Source organism: Littorina saxatilis, linkage group LG2, assembly GCF_037325665.1.
Source record: "Littorina saxatilis isolate snail1 linkage group LG2, US_GU_Lsax_2.0, whole genome shotgun sequence".
NCBI classification, from domain to species: domain Eukaryota; kingdom Metazoa; phylum Mollusca; class Gastropoda; order Littorinimorpha; family Littorinidae; genus Littorina; species Littorina saxatilis.
Genome location: NC_090246.1, coordinates 24,352,148 through 24,365,135, shown reverse-complemented (window position 1 = coordinate 24,365,135; position 12,988 = coordinate 24,352,148). Strand labels below are relative to the sequence as shown.

Below are 12,988 nucleotides of genomic sequence, written 5' to 3'. Positions count from 1 at the left end.
AGAGAATCAAATGAAACACTGTTTGCTGCACTCGCATACAATTCCTCTCATTGACAAGGCAGCTACACACTTTCACAGCTGGCGCTGTTTCGCACACACATGCAGATGGTAGAACACTAAAACAAACAGCATCACACATTGGACACAATGTTTCGAAAAACGATAGTGAACCAAAAAGTGCTATTGATCTTTTTGCCTTTATAGTTTGGCCGTAAAATGTGTTAAAGGTGCGCCCTACTGATTTACGGCGACATAAGGTTCACACAGGCGGAAACGCGTGATAGGCATTATGCGACTATTAGCTTAACTGCTAATATACATGCAGTGATGCACACACACACACACACACACACACACACACACACACCACACACACACACACACACACACACACACACACACACACACCACACACACGTGGACATACATGCACCAACAGCGATATAAACATTCCATTCGGCTGTAAAAAGTGTTTATTCGGGGATGAGAAAGACAGTTTATATAAACGCGTGTGCAAGAGTGGTGGAGGAATTGAGAGAGAGAGAGAGAGAGAGAGAGAGAGAGAGAGAGAGAGAGAGAGAGAGAGAGAGAGAGAGAGAGAGAGAGAGAGAGAGAGAGAGAAAAAGAGAGAGAGAGAGAGAGAGAGAGAGAGAGAGAGAGAGAGAGAGAGAGAGAGAGAGAGAGAGAGAGAGAGAGAGTTCCATCAATGCCTTACTCATACAACGATGAATCAACAATGCACCCGACCAAAACAAAATCCTATTTTAATCCCTCTCTCTTGTTCTTGTGCACAGGTTACCATGAAAAGAGGTTTAACGGAAATCTATTACATCATTTCTTATGAAACTCGCTCTTTTTTTGCATTCGTCCCACTAAAAAAAACCTATGATAGTTCGAATGGATGTTCCCCTCCCGCTTTGTCTACCAGCAGCTGGACCAAATCAACTGGTGTAAAATAGCCTGACCATGCAATTCGTGTGTACCCATAACAGCGACCCCACATTGTGACCTTTGAATGAATTTCAGTCTTCGTTTTTGACATGCATATATATATTGCATTCGCTTAAGTAATGACAATCCTTCCTGTCTAAGGAGGAACAGGTCAGAGAAGCAAAATGACGCAGGAAGTTGACACAGACAGTCAGACAGATTCATAGACAGACACAGACACACGGGCACACACACACACACACACAAATACACACACATCCCCCCCCCCCCCCGCACATGCGTCCCCCAACTGTGGCTTTGGAATACATTTTAGACTTCACGCGTGTTTGGCCTTGACAAATATCCACAAAATACAGCAATGATCTGCAATCCTCGAAATGTAAGGAGGAACAGGTCAAAGAAGAGGTTTACACACAGATACAGACACAGACACATAGACACAGTCAGACACAGAGACACACACACACATGCATAGATGTTTGTTTGTTTGTTTGTTTAATAAAATACGCAATAACAGTGATATAGGGGAGAGCGGGGCTAAAAGTAACAGGGGCTGGAAGTAACAATGAAAATAACTCTTCATTGTTTTATGATTGGCAGTTTAATTTGTATTACCTTCCTTTAACCCTTACTATAAACTGACGTAAAAATGGCGGCATGAAGCCAGCACGTTCGACTTTTAAACCAAAAAGTTCAAAATTCAGGCAGGTTAGTAAAATTTCTCAACTTGTGAACAATTTGTAACTGTTCAACCGTGTTTACGAAATGAATCTCAAAATATACTAAGTATGAATGCTTGTTGCTTTGTTAATCCTGTGATGCACTCACATTTGCGTATACTTTAGCGCGGTAATGGAGTCACTGGGATGCACGGGTGTACCATGGTGTGGGGCTGGTTGTAACAAAACTGACGGGGCTGATTGTAACAGTGTTACAACCAGCCCCGTCACTGTTACAACCAGCCCCGTCATGTTGTTTTATCACACCGTCCCGTGTTTACTGTAGTCTCTGCGCTCCTGTGTGTTTGAATAACAGAATGATAAACGGATGGCAGGCCTTTGTTCAATTCATTCTGTTATTGAATAAGAGGGGTGCCAACCAATGTAATCAAAGGCTTTAAAGTTACTGGAATTTGCCCATTTGATCCAGAAATATTCACAGATGTGGAATATCAGCCCTCTGTTGTCACTGACAGACCCTGCCCGTCACAAGCCGCTGAAACTCCTGAAAATAATGTCAGCGACAGGCCCTGCCTTCAAACAAATATTCCCTGCCTAGAAGCAGACAGACCCTGCCCAGAACCTGGTCAATCATCTGACAACAGTTCTTCTCCACCTTGTGCGACCCAGTCTTCGCCAGAAACACAAAGACCGGCAGCTTCAGCCTCGACGCAAAATCCAGGTTCTTCTCAAGCAGTAAATCAGCCAACTTCAATGGCCCGTTATTTGAAAACCACAGGGAAGGGAAGTATTTTAGAGTGCGAGGAGATGGCCATTGTATCCTTCATTCATTTTAACGAAGCTTAGAGGCGGAGAACATCATGACAATTTCCTTTGACAGCCTCTGTGATAAGCTGACAGACGAAGTTTGTGGCCATCTGCAGTACTACCAGGAATTGTCCTGCGAGGGCAACGACCTGAAGACAGACCTGCAGAGGTTCATCGTGGAGAAGCAGTACAACACTGATACAATTGATTTAGTGCTAGCAGCTCTGTGCAATGCGCTTCCCGTTGTTGCCATCATTTACCAAACTACAGGCGGTCAAATTCAGGAATTTGTCCATGGCCCAGGTCGACCAGGAGTCAACGCGGCTGGTACTGTCCGCTTTCAGATGACAGGTGAAGGGCTTGGAGCTCACTACAATCATGTCGTTCCTTGTCAAGAGCCAACAAACCAGACTGCATCGGCCGTCCACCGTGACTCCGATGTCCAACCTGACGCTAGGGACTCACAGGTTACCCACTCTGCCAGTGCCAAGCGTTCCCAGAAACCACAACAGGACTACACCCCCATGACTAACACACCAACAAAGCCAACAACCTCAAACTTTTCCGCTTTTCACGTCAGGCCATTTCCAAAGGCTGCCCCAAGACAGATGGCTTCCAAAGGTAGGAAACGGAGAAAGTCGGCCATACTAACAGACACTCCAGAAAAACAACGGCTCTCAGAGGAAAAGAAACAAAAACCTACCCGTACAGCTCAAGTTGGTACGAAGAAGTCAGCCCCCAAAACGAGAAAGCGGAAAGCAAGCAGGAACTTAAAATCAGCCATTAGCGGTGATTCGTCTGAAGACGATGACTGTTTTTGCTTAGTTTGCTGTGAACCATATTCAAACAGTCGTCCAAACGAACAGTGGGCCATGTGTGTGTCATGCAACGACTGGTCGCATGAAGAATGTACTGAGAAAAAGAACATCTATGTCTGCCAGAACTGTGCCTCGGATTCGGAATGACAGGTCAAAGTTCATCACGGTGTTTTTTCTTCTACCAGCTACCATTTTGTGTTTGATGTTATAGTTGTTCCCTTTGTGGTTTAAATAAATGCCAAACCACCCAAAGTTGTTATTTTTCCATATTTTTAAGTATTACGAGTGTCTACATGTTGTGACTGTATAAAGATACTCTGACGGGGCTGGTTGTAACAGTGTTACAATCAACCCCACATGCTGTTACAACTTGCCCCACATATGGGGTTAGTTGTAACACATTAGGTAGCATTACTTTTCATAGTCTGTATTCTAAAAATGACAGATTTCAGTAAAACCTTCAACAATTATCAAAAGGAAATAGTCGTAGGATCATTTGGCTGAAAAAAGATCTAAACAATGTCCTTACGATTCAGCTTGAGAGGTCCGTAATTAAAAAATGTTACTACCAGCCCCGCTCTCCCCTACTTATTCTCAACCCTGTTTCATCATACAAGTATAAAAAACATTTTCAAGATAATGCCGTCGAAAAGGCATTACTTGCGCACACTCTGTTTCACAGTGACAATTTGTTTCACCTTCCCAACAGAAACGGCTGTATACTGGTACCTGAAACTCAGTGGTTATTATGCCAGGTCATGCTTGAGTGACTACACATCTCCTGTGCGTTACAGTTTTCCTCAAATCCGTTACAGTTTTTCGCGCCGATTCAGTGTGTCTATGACAGAGAATAGGCAGAGGCGCTCGAAATTGGACTCCTATTATCATCCAGCTGTGCGATACTATTGAGATCCGTGTTGAGTGCGTATAAGTCACCTGCGTTACGTTGTGCGTGTGTGAGTGTGTGTAAGTGTTATTGATTGTGTGTGTGTGTGTGTGTGTGTGTGTGTGTTTGTGTGCGTGCGTGCGTACATTCGAACCTCTGTGTGTGTGCGTGCGGGTGGGGTTTTTTGCATGTCAAAGAAAAGGCAGCATCTGTTTCATGTTGTCGCAACAGGGAAAAACTCCTCTGAGAAGTAACACGATCGACACCTGCAAACACATCTGTCATCTACATTTGACCTTTTTTTCTTTCCCTACTGTATATATAGATTCCAAAGGATAGGAAGGGCGTATTCTGTCACTGATGAAACGAAATTTCCTTCGCCAAGAGCTTTCGGTTTGGGGATGGAGGGAGGGGGGAGGGCGGAGGAGTGGGTGGGTGCGTAACTATTCGTTTGTGTGTGTGTGTGTGTGTGTGTGTTTTCCCCCGCAAGAACAATCAGAGAATACAGAAGTCTGTGATGAAACTCTGTCTGCGTCGTTTGCAAAGAGAGATACATGACATGCTTTTTTTGTGCGAATCTTCTCTGAGTATAAGATCATTATGCTAGTGGGAAAATCCAGTTCCAGCACGGAGTGAGTTTTTTCTCTCTCACCAGAACTGAAATCCGCTCGCCACGCTAGTTTAGACACCCTAGTATGATAGAAGCGTTAGCTCAGAGAGAAGTAGTTATCCAGCAAAATTGAGCAAACAGGATTTTCTTCGGGTAAACCCAGTGAAGCAATAAGAATCTTACGCTGTGCTGTGTGTTGAGGAACTGAGGGTGAAAGCTGAATATCGACCCAACTGCTGACAAGCTAGCTGGGCTGTCGCCGTGATTTGGAGTCCCAGCTCTCTCTTTCTCTCTCGCACACACGCATGGATGATAGCCTATTAGGCTAGGCTACCGTCGGCGTGTCGTACAGTAAGCACTGTCACAGAAATCGGTGCGGTGAATAATTAGCAGCAACTGCACTACAGAAGGGCTTAGGCGGAGTGGGAGTGTGTTGCTGGACACGCACGGGTAATTCTGTGACTGTGCCACGTTGACCTGTGTGACGTTTTCATCTTTCGCCGTGGTGATATTTCGATTCTCGGCCTCGTTGATCTAGTATAAAACTCTACACTGAACAAAAAAACACCCTTCGATAGTACTGATGAGCGACCTTGTGTACCTTACATTCATGGGGCCAAATTTGTCCAACCAATCTTTTTTTTTATTTAACTTAGAAATGTGATTCATCCTAAAATGTTTTCCTTCTTACTCAAGGGACGTAACCATTCGGTACACGTTTTCGAATAAATCGATTTTGGGGGTGAAATCTATTACATTTCACCACCAATTTTCTTCACATGCAAGAAACTGACATGCTTTTCGTCCAAAAATAATTTCACTTCTTAATTTTACCAGGAAACAACATTTCAGTCTTGAGTATATATATCGAGGGGAAAATATGTACACAGGCGAAAGATGAAATCGTGACACCTGACACGGTTCCAAGCCGGCACTCACCCAGTCAATCGAAATCGAAAAAACTAACGATTTTAAACTGACGTATGACAACAGGGTATCTCACCTCAGGTTCTTCTTCTTGTCCTTCCCGGGTAGGATCAGGCACACGCAGATCTTGAAGCTCCACCCCCGGGGACTGTGGTGCGGCCATCGGAGGCTTCGAGCCTTAGCCGACAGAAACACACGACCACCCCACACCCGGTGATACACGTGTGCGGTCCAGTTTGTCAACAAGCATTGCCCACACTACATTGCATTGCATTCAGTATAGGTTCAGTCAGTCTTTCCCTTCCACCACTGACGCACCGCGACAACCATCCTCACACGTGGCAGCGGTTGTCGCTCCTGTCGTGTGGGAATTCAGATTCACGCGGAGTTATTGATCCCTTCCTGTGGTCGCAGTAATTAATATGCATAGATGTTTATCGCCGATGTCTCTAACTTCAAAGTGTGTTTTTGTCTACGATTTGAATAAAACAATGGCTAGACTACGGACTGCCATGCGAATCTACGCCAGCAAACGACAACAACAAAATCAAAGTAAGTCGTGCACTACTAAAGACATTTTTTTTCTAACCAGTACCCTTCAATGGAAACCCCTTACGCGAGTTAATAACAGCATCTAAGAGAGAGAGAGAGAGAGAGAGAGAGAGAGAGAGAGAGAGAGAGAGAGAGAGAGAGAGAGAGAGAGAGAGAGAGAGAGAGAGAGAGAGAGAGAGAGAGAGAGAGAGAGAGAGAGAGAGAGAACACGTAGACACTCAAACAGCATCATAAAACGCACACGAACCCTCAAGGGTTTTGTACAAGGTTTTGTTCCGCCACGTTACAACACATCGTTTACATAATTCAAATACTGCTTTAAATTTGATACTCTCTCAATAACAAGACAATCCACAGGCGACTGAATTTGTAATTACTTTCCACGACCACGTGACGAGATTAAAGTACATGTACATTTTTTTTTCTAATGAACACTAGCTCTATCTTGCTGTCGTTAACATGTGATAATATTAATGTAGCCAAGTGCAAAACTGGCTACTAACACCTTATAATGTTTTTCTGTCATTTGTGTCTTGTGTAAGTTTTGCCGATCACTTTGTGTTCTGTCTAATGTCATTATCTGTTCGAAAAATTTTGATATGCACATGTCCAGCCGCCTGTAGAACCTAAACGCGCTTAAAGGGCAGGAGGTACCTTCAAATACACCGTTTTTCTTATCCAAGTCATTTGACCACAGCATTCATGAAACAGAACTGTTTGTGTCAAAATGTGCTTTTGCTTCGATGGATGTAGAGTAATAGTATACGATCAAAAACAAAATTACTCTTAGATTTAATAATTTTTACTAAGTCAATCTAAAAGCACGTTTTGTTTTTCTATCATATACTATTACTCTACATACATTGAAGCAAAAGCACATCGAATTTTAACACAAACAGTTCTGTTTCATGATTGTTGTGGTCAAATGACTTGAAGAGAAAAACGGTGTATTTGAAGGTAGCTCCTGCCCTTGTCTCTGTCCATTCACTTCAGGCTAGGTTTGATCCTTTGAACTTAGCCGCCCGTCCTACAGAGGAACGGGTAGCGCTGGCTTGCAGGTGGTCGTTACGCAACTTTTAAGACCGAACCGGGGGAAAGGCTTCTCTCGGATGTTCTTGAGTTGTTTGAAGCGCTCATTAAGAGGGTATAGAATGTCGCTTTCCTCTTTCAGGGTGCGTGTGCATTTATACAATTGTGATTTGTTGACTTGCTTGACCAATGAGATGCGATGTCAGTCTTGTTAACTAACTTCTGATTGGTTGCTTTGACACCACCCTTTTCTATGTACATCATAGCGTTTGAGATTTTTGAGAGAACTTGTTAGAACTGTCCAGAACAGAACTTGAGAGAAAGCGGATTTGTTTTGTACTCTGTTTTCATAGACAGCATTGTAGACTGCATTGTACTATTGGTGTGGTCTCCCGGCCTTCGGGCTGGGTTGGCGAGAAGAGGAATAGGAATTAAAGAGAAATGTGAATCGACAGACATGGTTTTTTTTAGAGTTTCATCAGGGATGGTTTCATGTTGCATCAAGTGATTCGTCGGTCTGTGCCAGTGAACTGCTGTCTATCATTCCCTACACGTTTGTAAAGTCCAAGACGAGAGCAAGTACGTGCTGTTCGTTCAGTGCAAGACACTAAAAGAGGCATCCACATGGTGGTCTCCTTGCTTCGAGGTCTACTTCTATTAGGTGACTACTTCACCCACTACTACTTCAAATCACTGCTTCCTCCTCCTTCCATCCCATCACATTAATACACAATTGTTGGCAGAATTTAAAAACAAGTCGCGTAAGGCGAAAATACAACATTTAGTCAAGTAGCTGTCGAACTCACAGAATGAAACTAAACGCAATGCAACGCAGCAAGACCGTATACTCGTAACATCGTCAGTCCACCGTTCACGACAAAGGCAGTGAAATTGACAAGAAGAGCGGGGTAGTAGTTGCGCTGAGAAGGATAGCACGCTTTTCTGTACCTCTCTTCGTTTTAACTTTCTGAGCGTGTTTTTAATCCAAACATATCATATCTATATGTTTTTGGAATCAGGAACCGACAAGGAATAAGATGAAAGTGTTTTTAAATTGATTTCGACAATTTAATTTTGATAATAATTTTTATATATTTAATTTTCAGAGCTTGTTTTTAATCCAAATATAACATATTTATATGTTTTTGGAATCAGCAAATGATGGAGAATAAGATGAACGTAAATTTGGATCGTTTTATAAAAGAAATATTTTTTTTACAATTTTCAGATTTTTAATGACCAAAGTCATCAATTAATTTTTAAGCCACCACGCTGAAATGCAATACCGAAGTCCGGGCTTTGTCGAACAATACTTGACCAAAATTTCAACCAATTTGGTTGAAAAATGAGGGCGTGACAGTGCCGCCTCAACTTTCACGAAAAGCCGGATATGACGTCATCAAAGACATTTATAAACAAAATGAAAAAAACGTATGGGGATATCATACCCAGGAACTTTCATGTCAAATTTCATAAAGATCGGTCCAGTAGTTTGGTCTGAATCGCTCTACACGCACGCACACACACACACACACACACACACACACACATACACACACACATACACCACGACCCTCGTCTCGATTCCCCCCTCGATGTTAAAACATTTAGTCATAACTTGACCAAATGTAAAAAAAGTATGTTAGTAAGGACAGAGACATAGATAGAATGTATGTCTCTGGTAAGGACTAGCTCTCTCTCTCTCTCTCTCTCTCTCTCTCTCTCTCTCTCTCTCTCTCTCTCTCTCTCTCTCTCTCTCTCTCTCTCTCTCTCTCTCTCATTGCTGTTTACCAGTATTTTACTCTAACGTGGCAACAGCCCGAATGTCAGTATATAATCATGTATACATGTGGCAACGCTGTTCCGGTCCAGTTAACAGTTGCGCATGTCCTGTCCGCAGACACAGACACAACAGAGAGAGAGAGAGAGAGAGAGAGAGAGAGAGAGAGAGAGAGAGAGAGAGAGAGAGAGAGAGAGAGAGAGAGAGAGAGAGAGAGAGAGAGAGAGAGACACGCAGAGAGAGAACGCGACACACACACACACACACGCTCGTCACACACACACACACACACACGCTCGTCACACACACACACTCACACACTCGTCACACACACACACACACACAATGCCCCTTTACATCCAAACTGCAGCGATTTAGGACACGGAAGCGGCAAGGATCACAGATTTCAAATCGGAAGTGGATCAAAGGCGAACACAAAGACCTTTCAGGCTTACATTATTTCCGTATGGAACCACATGACGAAGCAAAGGGTACAAAGATCTCGACTTGGAAGCAAGAAAACGCGCCTAAAAATGGTTGACAATGCAATGACATCTGTAAGCGTTCCTGACTGTCTATGTTAACTGCGTTTTATATTGTGCGAACGGCTGTGACAAAAAGCCACGTGGTAAATATGTAATGACAAGATCAGCTGATCACTGACAAGTTTGATCACGCTGCCGATCGATATTACATAGTGAGGCACTTGCATGCTTCAGTGATCACGGACTAGATATATATACATATATAATTATAATACTTTTAATTTTTTTTAAATTTATCTAAAGCTCTATCTGTCTGTCCCTGTCTGCTTGTCTGTATGCATGTTTTTCTGTCTGTCTGTCTGTGTCCCCTCTCCGTTTCTGTCTATTTGTTCGCGAAAGATTGCAGCCCAGTATACTTACAACTTGAGAAGATTTGTAATTTTAAGTGCAAACAAGGGCCAATGACACTAATTCCTACGAGCAGATCTAGAAAACATGCTCACAACATAATTTGTTAACGACAGAAAATGAGCTTGTTTCTCTCAAACTTTCAGATGTTAGAAATTCCTGCCAGATGGCAAATACCAACAGGTGTCAATTTACATTTAATAAAGTAACTGGGTAATATTGTATACGGTTGGTGTGCTTTAATGTACACTGTTGTATAACAACGAACAGCACTAATCGGAAGGCGGTGGGTTTTTTTTAGTCCAATAAAAATTTCTGGCAAATGATGTTGGCATTGATGTGAAATCTGGTTGAAATGGTAACAGAGACAGGCAAACAACAAAAGACAGAAAAAGCAACGAATATTGGCTGAACTAAGGCTGAGCTAGGCGGGCAATGTTGAATATAAAACATCTCGCTTGTAGAAGTGATAAAATATAGAATACCGCACAATAATGACACGGGTACCATTCAACTGCAATGCCAATGGAATGGATGTTTCGGTTTCAACACAAAGAGAGAGAGAGAGAGAGAGAGAGAGAGAGAGAGAGAGAGAGAGAGAGAGAGAGAGAGAGAGAGAGAGAGAGAGAGAGAGAGAGACTGAGAGAGAGAGAGAGGGAGAGAGAGAGAGAGAGAGAGAGAGAGAGAGAGAGAGAGAGAGAGAGAGAGAGAGAGAGAGAGAGAGAGAGAGAGAGAGAGAGAGAGAGAGAGACGAAAGAGAGCTTTTCTTTTTCCACAAGAAAAGTGAAAAACAACTTGTTTTTAACACAACTGTGTCTCTACACAAGACTTAAAAGCTGGGGATGCAACAGACATCGATCTGTGATCATTTGCATTTTAAGTAGCAGTGAGTTTGCGTTTCGCACATTAGTAGAGCATCCTGTTCGTGCGAACAAATTCTTTGTCGTTACATAATCCCTCTTCAGTTCGCTCTGCAATCGATTTTGTTTTTCCCACTGGTAGTCTCAACCACAGGCACCAGTCATTAGGTTATGAGGAAAAACTATACAGGCACATGAAAGTATAGGGGTGGGTGGGTGATGTCACAGTGTCATGTGCCTGTGGGAAAACCGTTTGACTGACCGGTCATTCTTCACAACACTTGTCTTCAGTGTTCCTCTCTTTACAACACATGACCAAGACATGTGATATTTCCTGGATGCAGACACATGCATAAATTAAGACACACTTGAATAGACAAAAGCACAAGCCTTACACGGAAACACAATAACCTACAAGTATATCTCTGCCATAACACCAAAAAACACAAAAAAGCCAACCCACCCAACAACAACAAACAAACAAACAAAACAACCACCACACACACCAGATCCAACAACAACAGAACACAACTTGTCAACTACCAACAGCAAGAAGGGTACAGCATGAACATACAACTAACAGTAACAACCCATTAAAGGGATACAATTACTTATTTTTACTATTGATCTGACCATCTTAGAAGAGTTTCTCAACAATTTGACGAATCTGAAGAATCCGGGACATCAACTGAACTGTACCTTAATCTGGACACACCCGGCAAGATATGCTCAAAAACGCACCACAAGTATGGTAATTAATATTAAATGAATCAATGCACTTCAGAGCATGTACTGCTTCTATCTGGTGTTGGAAACAAAAAGTAGTCGCGCTGTGCTGATGGCGGTCAGACAACCGACACCCTATATAATGTAGCCGCCTAGTAATATAAGCATCACATAGACAAACAAGGGGAGCAGCTCCGTGAAAGTAACCCAAGCCAACCGTGTCAAAGAGTGCTCTTAATCTTTGCTATTCTACGACATTTAGTAAAGCTTTTAAAACACTTGCTTTTGCAAAGTGCAGGCAGTCTTGCACGGTAGCAACTACCCGCATTACAGTGTATATATATATATATACATATATATGTGATGCAGAATGTCATGGTACAACATTGGAAGCAATCTGTGGGCCCTTTTTCTGAGGTATTATTCTTTCAAAAAGTAAATTGTATGTCTTGAATCAGAACAAGTATTGCAAGGAATAGTACCTGAGAAAAAAGGACCACAGATAGCGTCCAAAGTTGTATCATGAGATTCTGTATTTCAAATAATCTGTTCACTGTTTTTGTGATCAAATTTTCCTTTGGGTATAAATACACGTGGGACAAATTTCATTTTCATAGACAGTTTTGGTCAACTATTATCATTAATATCAAGCATTGTTATACATTCATTTGCCCCTGGTTAGGTCCCAAAAAAAAGAGGTCTGTTTACGGTAACATAGGCCAAAAAAATATGGTCGGTAGGTCGGGATTTTTTTTTTTTCTTCCAAAAAACCATATTTTTACGTTATTTATTTATTTTTTTTCCCAAATGCTAAAAAAAGTCTAGGGTCGCGCGAAAAAAATAGGGTCGGTCGGGTTACCGTAAACAGACTATTTTTTTTTTTTTTGCCTTATACAAAATGCACAGTTGAAGAGAGAGAAGCAAGTGCACTTGTGAAACAACTGGAAAATAGAGCTGCAGCAGTATATTGAAACACCGGTAAAATCTATTTGAACAAAAGACATCGGTTTGCATTCACGGTACTGCTTCGAACCAGTATTTTGTTTTTAGCATTTCTGAAGCAATCAACAGAAACACCCGAATAGAATCATTGCCAAGACTGAAAGAGCACGACACCTGAGCATGTTTGCTCCACTGCATGGGACATTTTAACAGACTAGAGATCATTACTGAAGGCAAAACATGTGAAACACACTATTGTTCTGAAGAGAAACATAAAATAAACGGTTTGGTCTTAACTGCTATGCGTGGCTTCAATGCCTTGTTTGAAAACTTCCTAGCCAGACTCTCATGCAAAAAATCTGGTAAACCAGTACAAAATACCCGTCAACTACAACTACAACACAAGAATTTGTTGCAAGCCAAAACAAAACCTGCATGACAATTTGTACCCGTAAACGTACAGCTCCACTGGAAAGCATTGTACCGTCACCAAAACATAAACAGTAGATCTATACATTGTTCATTCC

At 42.2% G+C, this 12,988-nt stretch overlaps 1 protein-coding gene across 1 annotated transcript in view; it reads right to left on the bottom strand.

Annotated features, from left to right (window-relative positions):
- The window catches only part of LOC138952387 (sodium-independent sulfate anion transporter-like), a 106,517-nt gene extending 100,607 nt beyond the window's left edge, over nucleotides 1-5,910 (bottom strand). Inside the window, exon 1 of the mRNA XM_070324054.1 lies at nucleotides 5,756-5,910. Within this exon, the coding sequence (XP_070180155.1) occupies nucleotides 5,756-5,842 (87 nt within the window). The 5' untranslated portion in view covers nucleotides 5,843-5,910. The remainder of the gene's footprint in view (nucleotides 1-5,755) is intronic.
- Between the last annotated feature and the right edge of the window lie 7,078 nt (nucleotides 5,911-12,988).